This window comes from Buteo buteo, chromosome 6 (assembly GCF_964188355.1).
Source record: "Buteo buteo chromosome 6, bButBut1.hap1.1, whole genome shotgun sequence".
Lineage (NCBI taxonomy): Eukaryota > Metazoa > Chordata > Aves > Accipitriformes > Accipitridae > Buteo > Buteo buteo.
In genome coordinates this window covers 26,989,124-27,015,110 of record NC_134176.1, presented here as the reverse complement: position 1 = coordinate 27,015,110, position 25,987 = coordinate 26,989,124, and the positions used below count along the sequence as shown (strand labels likewise).

General features: G+C 42.3%; 2 protein-coding genes across 5 annotated transcripts in view; one reads left to right on the top strand and one right to left on the bottom strand.

The window, feature by feature from the left end:
• Positions 1-336: 336 nt before the first annotated feature.
• Positions 337-12,394, bottom strand: ALDH6A1 (aldehyde dehydrogenase 6 family member A1). The gene is made up of 12 exons (XM_075030220.1): positions 12,295-12,394; positions 11,975-12,040; positions 9,413-9,487; positions 7,885-8,046; positions 7,212-7,290; positions 6,360-6,662; positions 5,539-5,660; positions 5,105-5,294; positions 4,256-4,437; positions 2,614-2,793; positions 2,326-2,424; positions 337-1,879 (listed from the first exon to the last, which is right to left on the bottom strand). The coding sequence occupies exons 1-12, from the start codon at positions 12,352-12,354 to the stop codon at positions 1,775-1,777; spliced, it is 1,623 nt and encodes a 540-aa protein (XP_074886321.1). The 5' UTR covers positions 12,355-12,394; the 3' UTR covers positions 337-1,774.
• A 270-nt stretch (positions 12,395-12,664) lies between these two features.
• The window catches only part of LIN52 (lin-52 DREAM MuvB core complex component), a 47,358-nt gene continuing 34,035 nt past the window's right edge, over positions 12,665-25,987 (top strand). For 2 of the 4 annotated variants that reach the window (XM_075030213.1, XM_075030215.1), the window contains exons 1-5: positions 12,665-12,784; positions 12,877-12,951; positions 13,125-13,162; positions 13,657-13,723; positions 14,742-14,825. In XM_075030213.1, coding sequence (XP_074886314.1) covers positions 12,766-12,784; positions 12,877-12,951; positions 13,125-13,162; positions 13,657-13,723; positions 14,742-14,825 — 283 coding nt within the window. In that variant the 5' untranslated portion in view covers positions 12,665-12,765. Of the gene's footprint in view, positions 12,785-12,876; positions 12,952-13,124; positions 13,163-13,656; positions 13,724-14,741; positions 14,826-16,599; positions 19,364-22,449; positions 24,508-25,987 lie in introns of those variants that run through there. The other 2 variants (XM_075030214.1, XM_075030212.1) reach the window with 2 other exon arrangements.

Below are 25,987 nucleotides of genomic sequence, written 5' to 3'. Positions count from 1 at the left end.
CAAGCCAGAAGCTCACATGACCCTGTACAAAGGACTAGGATTTGGACTAGTGGTTAGAACTCTGTATATATGTGTTGCTATAATTTGATGAAGATATATTTTCAGTTTGTAATAAAGTAATTTATGTGAAGCTTGGGAGTTTTTGTGATCAAGTAATGTGTATGTGGAATCAGAAACAAGGCATTCCTTGAAATGCTGTATGAGGAAATGGTACAGAGGTCCTTGAAGATGTATACATAGGTTACAGGAATCACAGACCAGCCTCTGCAAAGGGGAATAAAGTCAACATCACACCTATATAATGTCTTACCAAGGAGCAGTCATATTCTGCAGAAATGTATTAGCATGTTTTTAATCTGTAATCAAATTGCAAGGTGAGAATTTCCCTCCAGGGAATAGCAGAGGAAAAAAACAAGATACAAACATTAGTGAATGCACAGCAATTGCACTAATACATAACTGTCAGTTACAAGGCATCTTTACCAGAAGGCAGGATGCAAAGTGTTCACATTGAGGTTGTTTAATTAGAACAAGTAATGGTTACAATCATTAGAATAATATTATTTTCCATAGGTGCTTGAATGAGTTCCCTGCAGATCCCTCATGGCTGCATCACCTAGGAACAAGGGATAAAAATATAGGCTCTCCAGCTCCAAATGCACAGATTCTTAAAAACACAGTATACCAAGTCTTATCCTTCTCTATTAATGGGACCTGCAGTCCCTAGAGAACATGACTGTGTTTGAGCAAATGTGACAAGGAGTCAATCAATCAAACACAAGAAATACAGCCATAGTCAGGAAAAGAAACCAAGAGAACAGGCCTGGCTGCTTTGTGATTAAAAAACATGTTCTTTCTTCCTACTGACCCATCTACTTACTCCGCCTTCCACCCAGACCCACACGATGCTGTGACGCAAAGATACATAGACATGCTTATGTTTCTGCTTCTACAGTTTCATTACGTTACAGGACCTGTAGGCACATATCTGTTAGCACAGTAAAAAGGCACCAAACAACTTCAGGTATAACGGAATTGCTGGCAAGCTGGAGAATACAAGCCACACGCACAACAGGAACAGAAGTTTTCAAGCTGTCAGAGGCACAGTGAATGTCACTGTACCATACAGGAATTTCTTTCATCCTCAGACAAGCAATCAAATATGATTTCCTGAAAAATCCTTAGAAAGCTATTTCCCAAGTGTTTTGGAAACTGCTCAACAGATGAAAGACTGACATTTTCAACTCCCAAACTTGCTGTCTTTGTTGTATGTAAAGTCACTTCTATGAGACACCCAAGGTGTCCCAGTTATGCCACTCAGAATGAGTACTCATCTTTGAGTAAGGTGAACTCAAAATCTTAACAAGTAAGATAAAGAGGTAAAGAAAACTGCTACGAGATGTAGCCAGGAGTGAGTCACTAAGGCTAAAGATATTGAAGTGGAAACCAGAGTAATGTTCAAGTTCAGAGGGTCTGGAAAGAAACACAAATCAAGACCAATCTCACTGTCTGCTCTTTCAATTAGATAGGGTTGTTTCATCTGTCATAGGTTCTAGGAAAAAAAAATTGAGTTCAGCTAGCCAAAAAACACTGACAGCAACAGTAAGCCCAGACTGTGCATTACATGAGCCTGCCTGATCTGCACAGAAACAGAGGTCCTTGAGAAAATGGAGCTTTCTATTCATTCCCAAGGAAATGATGATAGTCAGGACAAAGCTGGAAAGTGCAGCATAGAAGGAGAAGGGCATCAGGAACAGCATCTGCAAGGGGTGATTTAGTTTCCCATAGTTGGCATAACCACAGCAGGCTTGGTAACAGTGGCATCTTCCTCTTTCCATTGAGAAATGATAGTTTTCAGCTGTGTGTAGAACTGCACTCCCTGGAGGAAAGGAGAGAGACATGGATCGGATGTTTGGCCTTATGAATTCTTCAGGTCTCCACTAGTGGTGTATCAAACAATTTTTTCTTTATCTACAGAGGGTTGAGTTTTCCTCTGTGGGAACAATTCCTGTCAGCCTGTTCCTTTTACCAGTTCCCCAAAGATGCTGGTTCTGTGAGAAAGCCTGCTACTTAGTTCTTACTCCCTTCTTACATCTCCTGGAAAAAGACCTGCTTTTTTATATTTAAGGAAAAAAAAAAAAAAAGGAATTGGCTACTGTAACATGCGTTATGATGGCTGTGATCACTGGCTAGACTTCAGTTTCCTGGTTGAGATGGCTTCAAAGTCTCCTTACTCATGAGGTCTGATGACAATCTCCCCATTGCCATTTAGAATGTGATTTATCACAATTCAACCCAGTAGAGTACTCTGAATCAGTAAGTTACCTGCTTGCCATAGAAATTGGTGTCCCCTCTGAAAGAAGCACGAGACCCGGTGAAAGAGAACATGGGCAGAGGTACTGGGATTGGAACATTGACACCCACCTAAACCAAAGGAAAGCTGCCATATTAATCACAAGAAATAGCAGATTGCAGAGCACTCTTCAAAAGTTACCACATTTTCTTTCCTTAAATCGGAGGCTGGGTACTGTTGGCTGAGTGATTAGTCAGTACAGCTGGATGGCTACCCACTGTAAATGGTGAGTACTAAGAACAATTTTAGCTTGCACATACCTGCCCCACGTCTACTAAGTGAGAATATTTCCGAGCTGTGGCTCCATTGGTGGTGAAGATTGCAGTTCCATTTCCATAGGGGTTATTGTTCACCATCTCAATGGCATCATCCAAAGTGTCTGCTTCCAGAACCACTAAGACAGGCCCAAAGATTTCCTCCTTATAGCAAGTCATGTTTGGCTGCCAAGACAAACAGCAGAAAAAACAGCTTGTATATAGGATATAATAAACAGGATATAATAAAAATATCCTCGTAAATAGGATATAATAAACACACATGCTGCTAATGGTCAGGATATTCCTAGGATCACCCATCATACTGCATTGCCATGTCCATCCTTCAGTCCTCTTTGCCTTTTCACCACTTCCCATGCCCTGCCATCTATCTCGTCCACGAAAGAGGGTATCACTTCTCATCTCCAGAGCACCTTCTGCTTTTACTGCCTGCCTAACCTCTCTTACAGATTTTTTCTGACCAAGGCTGATTAAGACGGGGTTTAATGCAGGGTAGTTTACTTCAGTTCTTGTTGACAAAGTGACTAGAACCTGTTGTCCTTTCCAACTCAGTGTCCAGGATTTATGTCTGATAATTAGCAACGTCTGACACATAAAAAACCCACCAGTTGGAGAGTACTTTAATCACTAATAGCTAATACAGCAAACTACAAAACATTCATTTGACAAGGTATAAGTTTTACGTGGCTTACGATATTATTAACCACTGTATAAGAAAACTAAGAATCACAAAATCTCAGTGAAAGTTTTGGTTTTGAATACCTAACAATATTTATGACACATCACAGAAAAGTGAAGTATTTTAAGATGTTTAATGAAAATTAGGCAAGCAAATTCTGAGACAGATTAAAAGCCTGAATTATGTAATAGCATAAAATCAATAAAATCCTAAGAATACAAAGTACAATAGCAGAATTATCAAGCTTGGTTTGCTATCATGGAATCACTCACCAAAAGGCCCATGAGGAATGAATACTTAAATGTTAAGGAAATCATACCAGCTAATTGCATAAACATAAAAGAATGAATTTAGGTATGAAAACTCACGTGGATATGTACCTGCTAAAGAATATTCTCCCATAGTAGTGTCCAACTGTTACACACCATGCATTATGTTGAGAGGTTGACTCAACGAAGTTGCGAATATGTTCAACAACAAAGATTTTGTACCTTATCCTGTATTATTCTTGTGAAGATTTCCACAAATATTTAACTTCTGTTTCTGCAAGTACTTAAACTGCAAACTGCAGGAATGTGTAATGGAGGAAGGAAAATTGCAAGTTTGGCTGTTCATCATACTCTTCCTTAGGTATCTGCTGCTGGCCATTACTACAGACGGATGCTCAACGGACAACTAGTTTAACACAGTACAAACTGCCCCTATCTTCTTTTAATTGGCTGCAATCTATTCAAGTTAAGATCATTAACCTCATTCAGAGTATGCTGCGCTACTGCAAATTCTTTTATCACCTCCACGACAGCATTACAATGAGCACTTCATTGGAATTGTGCAAGGGAAGGCTGAGCCATTTATGGGCTTTCTAGCTGGTGATTATTGATTACTGACTGATTTGGGTAACCCATTTTTCGGTTATACACTATCAAGCACTGGTTTTGGTCATCTTACCTTGACATTGGCAAGGATTGTTGGCCCAACAAAATTGCCATTTTCATAGCCCTTCACTTTGATATTACGTCCATCCAGAAGAAGGCTGGCACCTTCTTTTACTCCTTTCTCAATCAGATGGCAAACCCGTTCCTTAGCTTGGGGACTGATTAGAGGCCCTAGATCTGCTCCAGGCTGGTCTCCTGTGAAGAGGCAGAGATGCCAAGTTTTTAACCCTGACAGCTTCCTCTTCACAGGCATCATGGATATAACTACACTGGCAGAAAAGATCTGAAAACCCTGACATTTCTGAGACACATAAACAAAGATCTGAGATGTTAATGAACAGGAGTAAGAGCGTGCAACTCTCATAATCAACAAATAAGAGAAGTCATAAGCATAAGCATAATTTTAGATCACCGGGAAGCCAAAATTCAATAGATTCTTCTCAGAAAGGAAACTCTTCCCCTTTGCAGGACTTCACTGAACATAAATGAAAGATAATTCTCCTAGAATTAATAACAGCCTAGTTTTTCCAAAGTACTTGTTTCCATTTTTCCTTTTTATTGCATGCTTACTACAAATTGGTAGGTTTGAGTTAAACATAGGACATAACCTCAAAGCTCCAGTTGAAACAAGACCGATCCTGTAAACCTTGCATCACAGTCATACTGCCAAGCCTTCCTACATACTCCTACCTCCAAGTCTAGGGCTGTGTTTCCCAGTCCAGACAATCTGCTAGCTCCTACCCCTACACATCAAACCTATGGTGCCAATAGCTCCAAGGGACACACCGCAGTAAGGCAGATACACCAACCTAAAAAGGTACAGTTGTACAGAAGTACCTCATAAGAAATTATCAGTCTGTACCTGCATTTACACGTAGATTTTTGGCTCTCTCCACAAGCTCTGGCAGCCATTTCTGAGCTTCTCCCACTAGAATTGCTGTAGACAGGGCCATGCAGCGTTGGCCAGCTGCTCCAAAAGCAGCTCCAACCAGCTGGTTCAAGGTGTTCTCTTTGTTGGCATCAGGCATCACCACACCGTGGTTCTTGGCTCCCTGAAATATAACACATACACAGTCTCCCATTATTAACCACCTCAGCCCACTTCTCTAGCTCTCTGGCAATATCTTCATATAGTAGCTATGACTCTGCTACCAACAGGCTGGCAAGAAGGGCAGCCTCATCACTTAACTATCAGTAGCAAAGTCAGCTTCTGCTGCTGAGTAGCGTTAAGTCTCAACATTCACAGGAGACAGAGGCAGTCTATGTGCTGAAGTGTGCTCCATTCAGACGCATTACCATGTTGGCCTGGACTCTCTTGCCATTCCGGGATCCTCTCTCATAGATGTACTCGCCAGCCTGATTAGATCCCACAAAGCTGATTGCTCTGATATCCGGATGGTCACAAATGAAATTCACAGCTTCAAATAGGAAATAATACATTATAACTGTGGTGCACAAATGCTTCCCTCTGTTCCCATCCCCGCAGTGCTAAATTCGTGGATCTTTCTTACTGAAATTCTTGCCTCTGTGTTTCCTACATCTGAGTTCCCCCACTGCCTGTCTATGCATCTCTCCACTAACTCCTCAGGACATGTACTCCTGCTCCTATCCCTGGCTCTCTGCCATCTCTTCATGCTTTGGGCATCTCCCAAGGCACCCGAGCGATGCCGAAGCAAAGTTATTGTTGTCTATTTGTATCCTCATGTTCTGAAACTACTTGTATGCTGTAAAAAATATCATGTTAGGAGCTAGAATACTGGCATCCACTGTATATTCAGTGAGGCATTTAATTCTTGTTTAGGCCTCCTTGGGAAACCAAGATGATTTATCTAATTACTTCAGTTGGGGCTTAGGTTGCTAAAGAGAACTTGAGCACTTACATGCCTTGGGAACTCTGACCCCAGCCCCCAAAATTTTGTCCACCGTATCTCCTGAAAAATTCGGTGCAAGATGGCAGACAATCTTCTAGTCACTTCCCTTCATGTCCATCAAAAGGGCTGAAGCATCTGTCCAAACCTATCTAACAGCAGCAGTATCAGGCTCTCCAAACGATACCTCCACTGAACATATACAACACTTACAGACTCCAGCCATCTCCCAAGAAGGGCTATTATTACCTTCATGTTGTCCATGGATGATATTCAGGGTCCCATCGGGGGCACCAGCATCCTGAAACAGCTTGGCAAGGAACATGAGTGCTCCTGGTACACGCTCAGATGGTTTCATCAAGAAGGTGTTTCCACAAACCATAGCCATGGGGAACATCCAAAGAGGAATCATGGCTGGGAAATTGAACGGTGCAATTCCAGCACACACGCCCAGAGGCAGACGGTAGGTGTAAGTGTCCATGTCTTTAGTGATGGAGGGCATGGTCTCTCCCAGTATGAGGGATGTCACACTGCAAGCATGTTCAACCACCTCTGCAGCAGAAAGGGCAATATGCCACTGGATGATCTGTTAACAATTAGTCCCCGAACTCCCTTCTCACCACTGCCTTGACCCAAGTCTTTCTTCCAGCCTCTTTTCCCACAACTTAAAACTCATTGTGCTCCAGAAAATCCCTTTGCTCTGCCAAGCACTGTGAGTTCATTGTGAGTGGATTCCCTCTTGAGTGCATTGTATGTCACTGTGATAGGACCACAGACATAACAGCCCCAGTAAAAGAAGCACAGGTATAGTATTATTGTACCTTAGACATCTGAGGACAAGCAAGAAGTTCTTATCCCTTTACAGCAATTTGTAGTCACTCCTAGGAAAAGGAAGAATCTAACAACTTGGAAGTGATTTAAGAAAACTCTATGTAAGGGAACTTTCCAGGTCAGAATTACAATTTCCCCCTTTCTTTCAGTAGGAGGCTATGAAGGGAGCTACATGTACAGAGTCCCAGAGCAATCAGTTGCTCAGGAGACCTCCTCCCTTCCTATGGATTCTTAAAGCCCCTTTTTTAACAGGAGGAGCCAGCAGCTTACGGAGGCCTCGGAACACATCTCCCTCAGCATCAGCCAGGGTCTTCCCTTGCTCAAAGGTGATGAGTTTTGAAATTTCTTTCTGAAAATGGAAAACACGAAGTTTATGAACATTAGAAAAGTGCCTGCCCATGAAATAGGGTGCAGGGATAAGACAGTTTAACAGAGAGTTGAACACCACAATGAACAGACTGGGCAGAACGTGCAAAAGCCTACACTGACTGATGTGCTCCTTGTAGTCAAGAAGCCAATAAGCCACACCAGTGACATTTTAGAAAAAACAACCATGGGTTGGCTTGTCCTTTACAGCTTTCAGGTGTCACACCACAGACACACCAAAAAAGCAATCAGGGAAATCCAAAGACATAGTAACATACTTCTCCCACTTGTCTTTATCAACTGGCACACTCTCCATCAAGGCTGAAAGTTCCTCTTGTGGTCTTTTGGTAAAGGGGCAAATGCAGAATAATATTGCCTAAGAAGCACTGCCTCTCCGTCCCCATTTGATGGAGAGTGCTTTGCTACACCTCTCAACAACAGCGTCTCAGTTGGCTCCTCAATCATGGCAACAACGCCTCATCAAGAACTCTGTAAACACCAAGTCTCTCAATTTAATTCCTAAAGTCAATTGCAATGCATTCAGCAACAGCCATCACACACAGCCGTGGTGTCTCACCAGATTGTCTTTGATGAGTTGTTGATAACGCAGGAAGATTTGCTGGCGACTCAAAACAGATGTTTCTGACCAGTTCCAAAACGCCTTTTTGCAAGAAGCCACAGCTGCCTCCATCTCACTGGCCGTGGCTTTTGGTACACGGCCAACCACTTCATTTGTGGCCTGAAGGAAAAAACAAACCGCATCAAAACTCATCTCTACCTGTCCCTACCATTCAATGCTCCACGCCACACACCTAATATCCTTGTAGAACAAGGAGCTGTACTTCTGAGGGGAGAACACAAAAGAAACTCCTTCCTTGGTGCACACAAAAGGCCAGAACTGGAATAGTTCTGAAAACCTCCACTCCACACATCTCAAATTAGGCACCCAGAAAGCTGCAAATGCAGTGCTGATTTCCAAGTTAGAGTTGAAGTGACTTGTCTATCTTGAAGCTTATACAGACTATAAGGCAAAGGTTTCTGTGGACTGTGGTCTTTTTCCTCTGCATCATCTTGGCTCATTTGCTGTCCCTCTTGCACACTAGATGAGGCAAGGTTCCTTTGGAAAAAACAGCGTATGACTATGCAATTGGCACTGATGTTAGTTTACCTAGACCACTAGGTCAAAGTAAGATTTTTACAAGCAACCTTAGTTCTACAGTATCTTAACTTTAAAAGCTTGTCTTTGCCAGTTTAATCTCCTTCTAATGCACTCTTAAAAATTAAATCTGCTTTGACATGACAAAAACATCATGTACATCACTAAGAGAGAAACTACTCAAAACAAGAGAAAGAAAACTAAACAAGAATGTTGGTCACTGCATAGAGACCAAATGAGCTTCATGAACATGGCTCGCTGCTCCAATCACTTCCACAAAGCAAATCAAAATAGGGCTTTACATAGATATGTTTTAGAAACTGCTGTCCAAATGCTTACTAGGGGGGTCAGAATTCTGAGTGCAACCTCATTTCCATTTGTCTTTGGCAGGGGACTCAGACAAGTACAAGTGCTACTAATCTAAGATTATTTTGCATTGCATAGCATCCAGCCTCTAAATTCACTGTGAATATTGTCGCTCACAGATAGAAGCTCTCTGAAAGGAGAGGAGCTTCAGCTGTCAGGATTTTTTACCTTGGTCTGAGAGTGAAATTAGTCTCTGTCAGGACTTCATATTCAGCTGGCATCAAATTACACCCGGCTAATTTCACGTACAGGGTGAAAGAAACCCTTCAGAAATCTGACATACTGATCACAGAGCCTTTCTATGACCAAAAAAAATGTAAGCCAAGTTTAAGCTTCCTTTCTGGAGATCAGGGGTTTACTACACAGGGGAGATAAAGGAGGTCATCACTTTGCTAAGACTGACATTTCATGTGAAAAGAAAATCGAGAAGCAATTACACAGTGCTAAATCCATTTTAAGCTCCAAGTCTAAACCTTTCTCAAGAAATGTATGTACTTTCCCCTTTTACCAAATGCTTGAACAGAGGCACAGATCCTTGCTGCACAGTGATTGCTAATATATAAGCTGAGACCACTTCACTTACCGGGTTGTGGATATCAATCCATTCAGTAGTTTTGGACTCAACAAACTTCCCATCAATGAAGAGTTTGGTTGTTGGCTGCGGAGGACAAAACATTGGACAGTGAGTGATCTTTGACTCAAGGTGCCTAAATACCAGTGTGCCTTATTACATGCAAGCCTTCATCATTTACTGCTACGCTGCCCACTAGAGAGTCTAGATCCAGTATTTACAGCAAGACCCAGCTAACTGCTTAGGCTGAAATTTGTCATGCTCTCTGCCCCATTTTTCTCTCACTTTACACAAAAATTCTTTCTAAAAGCAGTTATAGAAAAAATACATTGCTATGTTTATGTTCAGAACTATTTCAATTTACTTAATCACCCAATGTTTACTAAGTTAGAAAACTGAAAAACCACAATTCATAAATATTCAGAAGAAACACTTAAGAATTCACCTTGTGAGAATTCCATGTACCCAGTGCACACTGTGCTATGCTTCCTTTCCATCAAGCCACTAAGTAGGTTCATCTCTCCAGCTCATAGCTACAGGCATAAAATTGGACTTTCCCCACTCCCCATGTGGTCCTGCAACTAAGAGCAAGGAACCTGCATCTGCTGAATTCACAATGACTGTCCTGGCAGGCAGCACATAAGACAGAACTTTCCAACTCAGATGCAGAAGAGAAAAAAGAAAGTTTGGAATAAGGAGTTCAGGTAAACGTAGGCCAGAAGGAAAGAAGGTAGAAGGTACCAGAGGTAGAAGCTGTAACTAGCACTGAATAGGCAACAAAACTGTATCATGCAGAAAAACAGATTGGGACTGTATAAATTAAGAAACCAGAAACTAGGAGTTGATATTGGGAGGTAAGGAGAGAACTAGGAGAAAGCAAGAACCAGTTAATCATGCCACAAAACAGTGGCTTGAGGTGAACAGATAAGAGGAAGGGGAAATGGATCTGCTGGCTGAAGAATAGAAATGGGACGGATCAAGAGAAGTGGGATATAAACCCAAACGTACCAGGAACTCTGTGAAGAAATTAGGATGTGGAATTAGGAGAGGGAGATGAGGATTGGGATGCTATCCAAGGTGTAATGAAGGGAAAGAGATCAGAGGAAGAATCAGGAACATAAATGGTGTTGGCTGGACAAGTAATGACAGTGAAAAGTGGAGAAGAGTGAAAAAAAGTGAACAGCAATAAGAGTTACAGCAAGCTGAGAAAGCGAGGAGATGAGAAAGCTAGGATGAGAAGTGTAAAGTAAGACTGTTAATGGATAAGCAAGACCTAGTGATTTGGGAGATAATACCAGAAGTGAATCAAAAATAAAAAGTTGCAGATGATTATGTAGCTGGAACTACTCTTGGGAAAGAGAGGCAGAAGTCTGTGCCTATGAAAACACAATCCCCTCTAGAACCTGGAATGAAGTGCAGGAACTTGACTGAGTTTCCTAACTGTCAGAAATGGTCTTCTAGTGCTGGTCTAAAGAATGACAAACTCCTACCGCTATCAGTCACTCCACTGGCCCAAGTGCCACATATCTCCACTGGACCTACAAGCCCCAGTGCTTTATGACCCATGTGGACTTCACTGCAATGGAATTTATGCTTTTTTCAAATTGCTAAAAAGGGGTATCTAGACAATTGCACAGACAAAGAAAAAATATTTCAAGCAAGCCAGGAAATGCTGAATTAAGATTGATTGCACTTTTTCTGTAAGATCACCACCTTTTATCTGTGGAGAATGAGCCTGCTGTGGGAACAAGGACTGTAGTAAAGCAGACTGGAGAATCATGATTTAGCTGTTTAGAACTTGGAAAGTGTACAGCCATGGATACCAGAAGAAAAAAAGGTGCTATAACAGCTAAAGTTGTTTGATAATACCCAAAGAAAGTCAGATCGTCTCTCTGCCATAAATAGATGATATCAGGCCAGTCCACACAGCTTGAAACAATCTTTTTTCACGCATTATCATTAGTCATATATTCTATATTCATTTTTGCTGATCTTAATGAAGAGATATTATACACGGTAAAAGAAATCTAAAAATTGGGAAAAAAATTTGGCTGGTGTACATGTAGCACAATGCGTGCTACATAAGGAACACGGAGAAAACTAATCAGGACGTGATTAACTGAACTAACATATCGCCCTTGCGTGTACCTGCTGAGCCAGACAAGAAGTAAGGTGAGGTGAGGTGATTCCCGGAGCGGAGGGAGCTGCCCAACCGCGCACTTCGTAGCTCCGGCGTCAAACAAGTCTGACATTGAGCTTTTTTTCCTTAACCCCCGTTGAGCACGGGGGCCCTCCGTGCCCCGTGCACGGGCAGCCCCAAACGCTTGCTCCAGAAATACCAACCCGGAGCCACGGGAGGCGAGGGGAGGGGAGGGGAGCTGAGCTGGCAGAAACGACCTTACAAGAGCAGACCCGAGGGAAGTCTTCCGCCGGCCGCCGAGGGCAGCGGCGGCGTCCGGGCCTTTCCCGCGCCCTCCCCCCGCCCGCGGCCTCTCCTCAGCCCGGGCGGGGCCGCCTCCCGAGCCCCGCGGCCTGCCCCGCCCGCCGGCTCCGCTCCGCGGGACGGGCACTCACCACCGAGGAGGAGGAGGAGAAGGCGGCGGCTGAGGCGATCCAGGGGGCACCGGCTCTCCGCGACAGCTGGACGGGAGGGGAAGCACAGACTGGCCCGGTTCCTCAGGGCTCCCGACCGCCCCGGCCCCCGCCCCCCGCCGCGGGTACGGCCAGCGCCCACCGACCCCTCACCGCGGCGCCATCGGCTACTCCCCGCTCGGGACCGCCCCACCCACGGGGCCCCGCGGCCACCTGGGCCGCGATCCCCCCCGGCCGCGCCGCGGCGCCCGCCCCCCCCCGAGCCGCGGGATCCGCTGCGGGGCCGGGGGCCGCCGCCTCACCCTCAGCGCCACGCGCCGCCGCCCGCCCCAGGCGCCGCGCGCCACCGCCGCCGCCGCCATCCCGGCCGATGGTCGCTGCACCGCGGCCCCCGACGGTCCCCCTTCGCCCCGCCCCCGCGCGCCTATTGGCCTCCCGCGCACCGGCCTCGCCCGCTCCGCGCCCCCCCTCCGGCGGGGGCCCTCGCGGCCCGCAGCCAATCGCCGCCAGGAAGCCCGTCGGCCCCGCCCACCACCTCCACCGCCCCCCGCTCCGCGTCGTGGATTGGCCGCGAGACCTAAGCCGCCCACTGACCGTCAGAGCCCAGATTGGCCGAGCGCCGCCCCGCGGCGACGCCTCCTGGCGGTGGCGGCGAGAGCGACACGTGGGCCTCGGGGGGTGGTTTGTTTTTTCCTCTCCCGCTCGGGCTGGGTCACGTGCCGGGGAGGGGGTGTCCCGCGAGCAGCGGCGACGTGTCACGTGGGGCGGGCAAGATGGCGGCTCCCGCGGACGGTAGGGCGCGAGGGCCGGGCAGCGCCGCTCCGCTCCGCTCCCCGTCCCGCCGGCGGGGCCTGGGCGGCGCCTCACCCCCCCCTCTGTTGCAGGTGCCGACCTGGAGGCCTCGCTGCTGAGCTTCGAGAAGCTGGACCGCGCCTCCCCGGACCTGTGGCCCGAGCAGCGTAAGTCCGGCGGGCCGGCGGCCGGCTGTCGGCTGGCGGGGGGAGGATCGCGGCCCGGCCCTTCCTCGGGCAGCTGCGCCGGCCGGGCTGGGCCCCCGGGGGACGGGCGGGGGGTCGGGGTGCCGCCGCCAGAGGCGCTCACCCCCCCGCTGCCCTTCGTTCTCTCTTCCCAGTGCCCGGCGTTGCCGAGTTCGCCGCCTCCTTCAAAAGCGTGAGTGATCGCTGCTCGTGCCTGTCGCGTTTCCCCCCTTCCCGTGCGGTGGCAGACCTGCTGTTTCCTCTCGTGGGCTTTACATCTTTGTTCTGTAGAACGTATCTTAGTTATAACTTCAGTATATGCTAGCGTAATCCTTTTGCTTTAATGTCTCTCTCGTACTTGTTTGTTTGGTTTTTTTAACATACCTTATGCAACTTGCAGTGAATGAGAATTACACCTTGCAAGAAAGAAAAGGCTTTCAAACTTTAGGAAATCCCGCTTTTCGTGCTGACTTTGGCTTGTGGGTGGTAGTGTGCCTTTTTTAACTCTAAAAAGTCCAGGGAAAGCTAGAAAACAAGATCAAACATAAAAAATATCTCTACAGAGCACCTGGAACTCTCATATGTTTGCTGTCAGTGTAACTAGTTTTCAATACGAGATCAGACTTCTTTGTATAATTCTAAAAATGCACTTGTCTGAGTATGAACTTTTTTTTTTTTTCAAAATAGCCTATTACAAGTTCTCCTCCCAAGTGGATGGCTGAATTAGAAAATGATGATATCGATATGTTAAAGGGTGAGTATGGACATCGTGAGCAGGAAGTAAGGTTGCTAAAGCAGATGGGAATTCAGTATTTACTTAAGAGGCTTAAAACACTTGTTCTTTAAACGTTCTGAAGGTGGCCCTGTGGCCTTAGATCTCTAGCTCTCACATTTGCAGAATCTCTAGCTCAGGAGTCCCTTATCTTGTTAATGATACACATTTTTCATTAATCCAGTTACCTCCAAGAGAATATCCAGATACCAGTGGCAGGCTGATTTTTCAAAGCAAGCATGCAAGAACTAGTTGAAACAGTGTAACGTTACATGTATTTCAGTTACCTCACCTACCAGCCTCTCACTGCATAAGTATAGTGGGTGTCTCCTGTATTTTGAGAAGTGGCATGAATTTTTTGGTGGGCCTCAGCTGATCAAACTTGGTGAGCAGCTTACATTTGTTCATTGACTTGTTTAGAGGTGTGCTATGCATATGTCTTCACTCATAGATCCAAGATCTCTAATCAAATGGTAAGGCTGTATGAGCAAGTTACAGAAAGGCTAGCTGGCATGTAGATTTGCTGCATGTTACTGCTATTTGCAGTAAATATCCTTGAGCATGCTCTGCCTCTCGTGTGAATTCCAGATAAACTGTTCCAAAGTGAAAGTGGGACAAACTAACTTTGTCTTGCTGCAGTACTTACTATACATTAACAATGTGTAAGTCCATTCCCTTGCATAGTCTTTTGTAGCTTGTTCACGCAGCAATGTGAACTTGCAAGAACTTCGAAAATATGGGGCAAGTTGCCCATTGCAGCGGTGGCAGATTACAGTATGAACCAGATCCTTGGCTGTCTTTTTCAGTAGAGAAAGCTCATTTTTTCTCAGTATGTTAAAATCAGGGGTAATATCAGCTTGAATTTTGAATATACTCTGTTCACTGGAAATAGATCTTGTCAGAAGTATGACTTGAAAGTGCTCTGTGAAGTAGTAAACAGGTAAACTGTCACTAGAGTGCTATAGACAGTGTTAAAGTTCACACTTTTCTCTCTTCTTAGAGTTGGGGAGTCTCACTACAGCTAACCTGATGGAAAAAGTTCGTGGGCTGCAGAACCTGGCTTATCAGCTGGGACTGGATGAATGTAAGTGCTGTATGCAGATGTGACTGACTGCATTGCAAATCTTCTCACTAAAGCGTGCGCTCGTGGTACATTTGTAGTTGGAAAGGTGCGTTGGCAGATTTGGCAAGTGTCTGACAGTCACAGCTGGTGAGCTTCCAAAACAGGATGAGAGACTGAGCTTACATCTCCAACTTACAGCCTACCTGCATAGGGGAAACTTCTTAGCAGAAATAACAAGTGGTCATATGTCTGATCTGGTGTTGTCTAGTGGCACATAGAGTTCTGTTCCTGACGTAATGTTGCCTTAGATAAATCAGGTCACTTGGCTTAATTTCCCCCTCAGATACTGAAGCTACTTCTCATGGCAGTACTTTTGTCAAACTTCATGCACTGCTTCCACAGTGAAACTTTCACTTGGGTATAGGATTCTCCTACCACTTAGTGTTCATACTGTTTTCTGCTTCTGTAGCTGTTAGTTTTTTCTACACTCAACTATGGCAGGAGGTGATGTCAATTGAGTACTAAAGTTCACTTTCATCCCACTTACAAACAGCCAATTTTTATCAGTTTTTTGAAGAAGGAGCTGCTTTCATCATCATATTTAGCACTCTTGTTAACAAGTTGATCCAGCTTTGAGGATTTCAAGAGTGTTGTGTTTCTTTTAAATGCTGCCTGAAAATACTGACACATTTAAATTTTTCTGCTTAATTTTGCTCTAGCGTAGACCTTAGTTGCAATTACTTTTGGGCTACACAAAGCACCAAAAGTTTTAAAACTTACAGGTCTTTCACATTCCTTTCAATGGGTAACAAAAAGCAGTAATAGACCTTTAGAGTCTTCCTGACTGTAAACCTAGGATATCCTAATGCTTTCTTACTAACAGATCATTAAGCCTGTTTTGACATACTCCCTGCAAGTTTATTTTATTTTCAGTGCTAACATCTGTGAAGACTGTGTAAAGCATTTAGTGGAGTAGAAGTTAAGGTATAACAATGTAAAACCGAGTCAAATACAAAGACTGATGGTTCGCTTTCTCAGTTAAGCTGTAGGCTTAAATGTCAGACAGCTCTGTCCTGCTAAATGGAGTTTAAGCAGAGCCTGAGTTACATTAAAGCTAACAAGGTGGTCGTTTCCTTACTGAGAACAAATAAATATGGAAAAAAGACAAAGTGAGCAAACGATGAAATATCTGAGGTCCAACTGTTACAATCTTTAGTCTATAGTAACTGAAATCTTGAATTTTCAAGCTTTATGAAAACTCTCCATGTTTGTAAGTTCTGATCACTGAATTCTGTTTTCCTTTAGGCTATAATACATTGAATGCTTTGTGTGTCATAATATACATTTATCTTAGGAAAATTTTCACAGAAAAATAGATGTGGAGTTTGAACAGAGCTTCTCAGGACTGTTTTTCCAAATACTGTCTTTAAGTTCTTTTCTCTTACGGACTTAGATGAGAAAATAAGAAGAAAAATACAAAAGATCTGTTCATTAAAGTTAAGGGACTGTGGTTTTGGTCCAGAGGTATTGGATTTGATTAGATATTTGTGTATTGAAATTTAATAGTCCGCTTTTGACTTGACTGTTAATTGAAACTGGCTATCAAAAACGGGATTAAACCTGCTGCTGACCAGTCTCCTCTAGATGGCAGCATGAGGCTTCCCATAGAACTCTTGCTGCTTTTTTTTTTTTTATAAAACCACTGTTTCAGTCATGATTTGAAGTCCTTCCCAAGATTGTTTTTTGTGACATATTTCCTGTTCTGAATGTGCACTCTTTTTTCTTTTTTTTACAGTATTTTCAAACGTTTTATCTGTGTTGAGAGTGAGAAACAGTTTTCTTCATTGTGTTAGCAACTTACTTTTCCTTCCAACTCTCCTCTTCTACATCCCATCTCAAATCTTTTATATTTTCAAAGACTTCTGTTTTCATACAAGTTATTGATAAAATGCTGTGCAGGACCAGAGTGATTCCTGCAGCACTCCGTGACAAATGTATCTATTGAGTGACTTTGTAATTATGCTGTGAGGTCTGTTATTGAACCAGTTCACAGCACGCTTCATATTAATTTTGCATTAGAATTCATTAGGCAAAGTGACATGTGGGACTGGGTACCTTTTGAAAAGTTTATTCATCAACGTACTATTGCAACACTAAAACTGAAATCTGAGCAATTGATTTGACATGATTTAGTTTGATAAATTAATAATTACTGAATTACATGCCTTGTTTCTTAAATTCATAGAACTGTCTTACTATTTTGTCTATATAAGCAGGCTTTCCTGACAAATTTGGAACAAATGTATTGAATGCTTTGTCCATCTTTGCTGCTTTCATCCAGGAACAGTTGAATACTATTATCTGGATTTCACAGTCGTCTTATATATAATTCCTGCTGTCCCTTACTTTTTGGCCATGGGTTTGTCAGTTCCTCTTTTGGTTGCTTGCTTCTCCCAGATTTCTGTTCTTTACAACTTAACTTTCTCCCTTTTTTCCCCTAGGGTTACCTGTACTTTCTGTAACCCTGGCTATTTTGTTGAATGCCTCATGGCTTCTGTGAATCAAATTAAATTGCTAACATGCAACTTACCTTTTCTTTCCAGCTTGTTTGACATCTGGTTTGATTTACAGTTAGTTGTCCTCCACTTTTAAAAGTAGCCAGTTTTACAGGCACTGCTATTTCACTGGTCTGCGCTTTAAGCTGCGTATTCTTATGTGATTTAAATAATTATATCTTAATTAGTGCAGAGTTTTGTGAAAGTTTTTGTTTATCAGATGAAACTGGATAGAATTGCCCTGCTTGGATTGTAACAGTAAGTTCAAGAAACAGTCAACTAGAAACTTCAGAGGTGACTTTTACTGTTAGAGGTCTGAGATACAGTGAATGTCATTCAGGCTGGAATAATGCCAACAGAGCTTCCTCTGGTGTTTTATATGGGCATCTGAGGAGTCAGGCTTCTTACCTTCTGTTACGATTTCTGTGCGGTATAGCATGTACCTGTTAAGACTGCAGTGGCTTTATCTGGTAACATATCAGTCTCTAAGTGAGTGGGATGATAATGTCAAAGGAGACTGTTGACAACTGAAATGGTTAATGCTATTTTTGATAATGCCAGTTCTCTCCTCCTTGTCTGAGAGTTCAGTTACTTCTTTCTGAATAAGGTAACTTGATCTGTCCAGCCATGTATCTGATTATTCTAGCTTCAGTAGTACCTAATACATTTAGTTCCTACTCAGACAAGATAAGTTGCTTATTTGTGGTGGTGTTTTACCTGTGTAGTTTAAAAAGACTTCTGTTTGGCAGATATTTTGCAACTTTGCCATAGTTATTTTATTAACCAAATGGATAAGCAAGCACTTTGCTTTTTTAAAAATATATTTCTGACTGCTGGCTGCATGATCTCCTGTACTTTCATTTCCCTTGTACTAAGATGCAGGCCATTAAACTGCCAATATGTTATCTTCCATAAATCAGAATTTCTTATTTGCACCATTTAATTTGCTGATGACTTACGTTGAAGATCTTTCTTGTGGATCAGAAAGGATCTCCAAGGTGATCATGCAGAATCTCTTTTTCAGCTCTCCTCCTAACATGCTAGTAGGTGGATTCTTGCTCACTCATGTCTGTTCCTTGCCGAATATTCTTCCCTTCCTTAGCACAGAATTCACCTAAAGGATAGCCTTCCTTGAATCAAGCAGGATTTTTGTAGCATGAACTAATGATTTATTTTTTTATTTTTACTCTCCTCTTAAAGGGTAGGCTATCCTTAAGTCTCTGGTTTGTGTATTTATTCTTTGCTACAAGGTGGTTCTGGAGTTCTCCAGCAGCTTCCAGGCTCAGGGCCTGGTATCAATAATAATAAAATCTTTTAAAAATAAATTATTTTTCAACACCTCTTCTGAGGTCTCAGCTTGTGTTTTCTTGCCTCCTTTTTAAGCTATGTAAAATTCTACCTCATCCTCTTGCTTGTTACTGCTTTTCTCTTTTTGCTTTGCTTCTCTCATTATAGCTTCTATTTTCCTTCTGTTAAAGAGTTACTTTATTGGTTAGAATACATCAAAACCATTTTTAGTATTAAAAATTAAAAATGTGGATTTTGCTGTCCCTGTTAATGTGGGTCTTGTGAGGGTGGGAGGAGAAACAGGGCTCAACAAAGACACCTACTTTTAATTGTTCATATAGTTAGGGTGACTTTGGGAGGCATAGTATCACTGCTGAATGTGAGCTGCAGCCAGTCAGTGAGTATCATCTCTGCTGTTGGCAGAAGTCTGGGGAAAAAAAAAAAAAGGTATAGTCATAGTGCCTTGTTATGGGCTTTTTTCCCTCCTGTGTCCCTCCAGCTTTGCTTGGAGCAGGGCGGTGAGCACTGCAGAATGAGGAGACCGCAGCTGATGTGGCAAGCAAGAGGGAGGTAGTTCTTATCTGGGAATCCAGTCACAGGTCCTGACTCAATGTTTGTGGCCCACAAAGCAGCAAATTTCAAAACAGTTTGTGCAAATAACTGCAAATTTAGATACCCAGCTCTGTTTTTTCACTGTGTGACCCATTAGAGCTTTCAGAGCAACTGAGTCAAAGTTGACTTTAAGAGGTTTTGAAGTCTTGGTTTCATGAGCTAGCAGCTCTGGGAAGTGCATACATTGCTAGTAAACAAATTTGGTGTTAAGAGAATTCTATTATTCTTGATTGCAGTTATTTTTAAAGATCTGCCCTGTCATCCTTTTGAATATACATATACGGAGAGGTATATTAAGAACTACATACACAGAGAAAAATATGTTTTTCTTAAAAAAAAAAATAAATTAAAAAGTAAAAAATGTTATTCTTTCCAAACTTCAGAACAAACCTATGTGTAAAAGTAACAGGTAGAATGGGGAAGCAGGAAAAGCACCATGTCACTGAAGGAATGTGGTTGTCCAGGGACTTTCTGAAGGCACTGCTATTGCTTACCTGTGAATCTCTGGTACTTTTCAGATAACACCTGCTATACTGGTTCAGAATTCCTAAAACGTGTGTGTGTATATATATATGTGTATATATATATATACACACCTGGTATCACAGCCATGTTTATAAAATCTCACTGATGCCAGAGAGACTATCTGGCTGCTATGCTATAACAATATAGCTTCGGTGATATTGCTACTGCCAGATTTCCTGAAAAGCCTATTCTTTTTAAGCCCTAATATATTTGTGGAGGTAATGGTGCTTTTGTGCAGTATCTGCCTTAAATATTAGAAAATGTGGGATATGAATACCATTTATAATTTCCCTGTCAGTGATTTTTGCTAGTCTGCTATCTTACGTTAGATTAAATTTTTATTTGGAGTTGAAGCTGTTGTGTGCTTTTCCTCCTGTAAAATTAGGAATGTAAGAATGACTGTATTATCCAATGTCAAATCTTCACATTCTTTCAAGAGCGATGAGACAGTTACTGAACCTGCTCAACCAAGTCGCCCTATTTATAGTCCCCCATGGTTTTGTGTGCTCTGGCTTTCACTGGACTCTAGCAACTTTGCTCCTGTTTTCTTTGTAACGCTGATTTATTTTCCGTATATGTTCAAGCAAATTAAACACCAAATGTACAGCGGAAGAGCTATTTAATGCTAGCTATCAAGGACCCAAGAATTAGACCTGAATGACCTGGGAGATGACAGGTGAACAGCAAAAAGTTGGCCATCTTGTAGCATCACAGACTGATAAAGGAAAAGTTGGCCACGGTTTAGTCAGTCAGTGATAGTTTTCCTTAATATAAAGAATAAGTAAATGACTAGGAGTTTTTAGCCTGGAGAGGGACAACTGTTGCAGTATGTGAAAAAGATCTGTAAAACTGATTAATGCAGAGAAAGTTTGAATAGGGAGTGACTCTTCACTGCTTCTCATAGTGTGGGAGCCAGAGAAAATAGAATCGCATGTCAGGACAGACATGAGGAGATACTTGCACTGGGCATTAAAGTCAGAACTCATCGCTGCTGGAAGTTGTGGGCACGGACTTTATCTTGCTCAATAAATGAGACAAATTATTGGAAGGTAAATCCATCAAGGGTGTCTGACCACAGAGAAGTCACCAGTGGCTTGGAAATCTTGGAGATGCAGAAAGCTGGGAGAGATTACTAGACAGGTACAGCTACGTGCTTCCCTGTTCTTACATTCTTCTATAGTTGTTTGCCATCAGCATGTCAGAGTCAGGGTAGTGGGTTGGAAGGACCTTTTGTTTGATGGTGGGGGGGTTTTGTTTACTTATGTATTGTAGTAATAGGCTAGACTGCATGGTAGTTAAGCAACCACTACCAGAAATCACTGAGGTGTCCCTGTAATGGAGAGACCCTTCCAGAGACAGCAAGAGACGGATGGGCACATGAATGAGGAACAGCTACTTTGCTCCTGAGTTAAGCTGTCCTTGGTTGTGAATTGTAGTCCTCTGCAGCCTCAGCAGCCTCTGAAATTTCTGGAAAATCATAAAGGAGTCCTTCTGAACTCCAAGCTATTTACAGATAGCCACTCTTTCTCAGATTCGTAGTCTTCGCTTTTTCATTTCTCTCAGATAAATGCTGTCTGTTGTGATCTCTTGCCTGCAAGTTCAGCTTTTTTGTAGATTTGGAGGGGTAGAGCAGTTCTATCATTTTCCTTCAGCAGGATTTAACTGTAGCATATTTTGAAACATATATACTTAGTTCTGCCTGTGATTCTTGCAGGCTACTCTTGACATGGATAGTTTCAAAGCTAGGATAGCTCTTCCCTACATGGTTGAATGAAAATTCACTCATTGAGTTGTTTTTTTGTTTTTTTGTTTTTTTTTTTTTTTTGCGGAGGGGGGGCATTAATTTTTCTTTTCCTTTCTTGATGCTGATTGTAGGTAGGATATGTTTAAATCAAGGACTCCATCTTTGGTGGACTGAACTTGTATTATCTATTAAACTGAAAAACAGGGCATGACAGTTATTAAACTTCAACTTCATGTAAGTTGTTGAATTAGGATCAAAGTAAGGAAAGGAGGGAGGACAACATATCCTCTTACTGAAACATCTCTTTCACTTTCTGTAATGGATTGTCTTTTCTAGGAGTGTCTACATGTAATACTGACATGCAGCCTTTAGTCCCTATGCAAAACACCTTGCCTTTGTACCCAAACAGGCTTGTATGAATGATGTAATTGATCAGATAAAAATATTTCCTGACCATAACTACCGTTTCTTTAGTCCTGAGTCAATCAACACAGAGTCTTTTTAAGCTCAGAAGCCTTACTCTACATTTGTGAACGTGCCCCCATTTCCTGCAGTACAGTTGGTTAGTGTCTTTTCTAGTTGCCTAGTGCCTTTTCTGGTCTGTATGTACACTTGTTTGTAATAAAATGTTTCAGATTCTTACATTTGTAGGGAATCACTATCAACAGGTATGTGTAAGTAAAGAGTGTTTTAATATTCAGGGTCTCAGTGTGGTGTCTGTCTCATGGCATCTTCTGAAATTTCTTGTTGGTCCATTTTAGTAAAAGCTGTATGTCCACTCTCTGCACTCAGGGAAGTTGCATGAAAAAGTGAATTGGATTGTTATGGTTTCCTGTTAGCCAAAATGAGGTTTTGGGATCTATGTAGAACAGCAGACTCTTCCCTGAACATGAACTCTTTCCTTATTTCCTTGGAGAAATAGACTGCCTAAAGTGTGGTAGAGCTGGAGAAGAGAACTGACTTCTGGAGAAGAGAACTGACTTCTGGAGAAGGAAGAAGAAAACAAAGTGAAAGAGGATCACATGATGTGGATCCAAATCTAGATTCCACAGCAGGAGTCTCAGTGCCAGTTACTAAAAAGACAAAGCAATGTTCTTAACATCTAGACTGCTGACAAAAGAGTATGGAGGATGCTCACTTTGTTAAAAACTGGTACCTCCAGAAGTATAGTGCTTCTAGCACTAGCGTGTCTGTATTAATCTGAAACAAGAAAGAAGAGAATATGTTTTGGAACCGCCTACATTGTTCTAAATATGTTGGACTTGGAAGAGAACATTGTATGCCAAGTCTAGTGCTCATTGTGTCCTTAAACTTCAAATATACAGTTTATTTACTTTTGCAAGGTGAGCTGTCCTGCATACAAGGAAGCAGTTTGAGGGGTGTGTACTTTGGTTATTTCTGCTCTGCTTAGGATTTTCTTTGTAGCAACTGTTTTTTTCTTGGTTATTTCCTACATTCCCTGCCTTGCTGAATGAATCTTCATCTTTCAGTTTTGCCTGAAAGCATATTTCTCCCTCATTTTGTTATTTAGTACTGTGTTTGGCAAGGACTTTATGTGAAATAGTATACTTCATGTGCTGCAGAGCTTGAAGGCAAAGTTTTATAGCTGGACAACAAAATTATGCTCTTTGGACACTGGATTTCTGTAATATGCAGTTAGCTTAAGGATTTACTTAGCAGAGTTAGTAGACTTCTCCCAGAAAGTATCTCACATTTTGGATGGTTCATTTGTGGGTTAGGAGATGATCATAGAGTTTTTCAGGAACAACACAATCAGTTTAAATGGTTATTTTTGTTTTGTTTAGTAGGAAAAAATATGGGGGCTGTTTTCAGTTTACATTCATAGTAATTCTTAGTCCTTATTTGATTGTTTCAGAGGGGTGAAAAGAACATTTACGTTGTCCGTTAAGGTGTTTATATGGCCCTGTCACCATGATGTCCAAGGTACTATGATTTCCATGTGAAACCTTGGCCCTTCTCCCAATTCACTTTATAACCTCCTCCCACACTGTAGATCTGCTTCTTCATTTTAATGCACAGTGCTATGGTTAAGAGATACTCTGCATCTGCAGAGGGACGAGGAAATCGCCTTTCCTTATACTGCTCACTGGGTGGCTTATTTACAGGCAGGATTCTTCCGGGACAGCTCCTGTTGGAAGCGCGTGACATCAGAATGCTGGCTTGAAATTGCCATTCATATGTGATCTGTGAATTGGCTAATTTTGACATGTAGGTAGTTAAGAAATGATTACAGTCAGAGGAGTCATGACCTCAACTTTTCATCATCTCCATTGGCTTGTGCCCCAGTTTGGAAGTGAAGAAGGGATAGGAAGTTTTAATTGTACCTGTGTGATTTATCCTCAGTCAGCTCTTTAATTTCTTCTGGCTGTCTGAGGTTTCCGACACGCTGTAAATTTCTCCAACTTTTTCATTATCTGCAATTTCTTTATGACTCATGAATCGGAGTGGAGAGAGAGTGTGGATTTACAGCAGAGATAAACATGTCCATAAAGTCTGTATCTGTGTCAGTAATTGTACTGCTGTCAGTGACTGTCCTGTTTTACAGGTCTCTCTTGGGAGACGAACACGCTTTGCTACCAGTGTCAGAGAAGTGTTCGCTTTGATTTGCATTAACTTGCCAGGAGATTAGGTTGCGATGGTGAGGATGGAAATTAAGTCTGGACCTTGGCTGCTATTGTTTTTTTTAAATAAGTGGGTGTGTGGTTGAGTTGCCCTCTATGTGCAGAAAAAAAAAAAAAAAGGCAGGTCCAGACTGTTCTTAAATACAAAATCAGAGAGATACAGTCTACTGATGATATCAAATGTGATACTACCCATATGCATAAATTGTGCATTCTTACCATAAAACAAATGCTGTATCTAGGTAACTGTCATATGTGGAAAAAATACTGCATGGATCCTTAGGGTGTTCTCTGTCTGCTGGTGAAGTAGAATAAATATTTCTCTAAGCTTCAAGAAATTTCTGCATCTTTGCCTTCTTCCCCCTCCCTTACTCTGAGGGGAAAATGCTACTGTGGATTTCGATGGCAAGTACTAATACAGCATCCTAGACTCCAGGCATTGATGACTCTGCTTGCCGCGGAAGGAGGTGTATACTGTTGGAGTTTGAGAAAAGGGGAAAAAAAAAAATCTCTAAAACTCTCCTAAATGTGTCAGAAGTTCAAAATTCTGCAGTTTCTCTTTGCTTTTATTTTCTGTTCGATGCCTGTTGTTGACATTTGTGTACATGGAATCTCCTTTTTGTTAGATTATATAGTTTGGGTTGGATTGGTTTTGTTTGTGACTTGCTCATTTTTTGTCACAGTAAGAAGGTAATTATTTTCTCACAGAATTATTTTTCAATATTGAAAGTGACTGTAAAACCCCAAACTTTCATTATGTCAAGTATGCATTGAGACCCCCAAATGCAGCTGATTGAAATTTTTCTGAGTCTGCTGGCCACCTTTTACATGAGGGAGATTATCATAAACAATGTAAACTCTGTGTTTGCATAGATAGCTTTTAAATGTGCATAGATGTAGGACTGTTAGAAATACTGAGATGACATCTGCCATTGCATGGTTGTTAATTCTGGAGCCTGATATTGGAAATACAAAGGGGAGCTTTTCAAGTGTTAGACAGTGTCCATCTAGCTCTGGTAACTGATTTCCCAAAGTTACGTATAAGGACCACGTGCTATGGGGCCCAATAGCTACCAGATAACTGTGCTCTTAAAACTGCTGTTGATCTTAATGAGTGACGCTCAATGCAACAGCAACATTCTAAATAAAAGCTGAGTTACTATGAGATGCTTTTTACCTGATATTTATTGAAATGTCTGTCTTTTCCTTTCCTCTCATCCTCCTTCTCTCCCTATCTACATCACCATACCTAGCTTGTGGATCTGATCTTGTTAAAACAAAGGTCACCTCTGAAAGGTACTTCAACCAGGACGTATTACTTGCTTTATTAAAACAAAACCCAAACAAAAAAACCCAAACCAAAACAATAAAAAAAACCCCACAAAACATTTGTGTTATACCCTGGTATTCCTTGCTGAAAATGTCCCTTCTGAAGGTCCCCTTCGGCTCCTGTAGTTTGTTTGATAGTAGGAAGAAATGCTACAACAGTTTGATCCTTTCTGGAAAGAGTTGTTGAGTTTGTGTTGATAGAGTGAATGTTGATCTAGGTACTTCCTGTGGTTAAGAGAAGGGAGCCTTTTCAGTGTTAGTGGGGAAGAAGAGGAAGAGATCTGATTAATCTGGAGACTAACTGGCCAAACTTCTCTGAAGACTGTGAAATCATTCATCTGGTCCATCACCATTAGCTTTTGCAGGATTTTTGGTATGCTACTCAAAGCAGTAATTTGTGCTGTGTGAGGACATCTGGAATATTAGCATAGGTCAGTCAAGCAGTGGAACATGTCATGCAACCACTAGGGTGTTTGTGCAGTCTCTGTT

Excerpts from the sequence above, each read along its gene's own strand:
- ALDH6A1 (XM_075030220.1), bottom strand. The coding sequence starts at position 12,354 with ATGGCGGCGGCGGCGGTGGCGCGCGGCGCCTGGGGCGGGCGGCGGCGC. Across the intron at positions 2,794-4,255 it reads CAATCCTTGCCAATGTCAAG|CCAAACATGACTTGCTATAA; the intron begins GTAAGATGACCA and ends TTGTCTTGGCAG. Across the intron at positions 2,425-2,613 it reads ACTTAGTAGACGTGGGGCAG|GTGGGTGTCAATGTTCCAAT; the intron begins GTATGTGCAAGC and ends CCTTTGGTTTAG.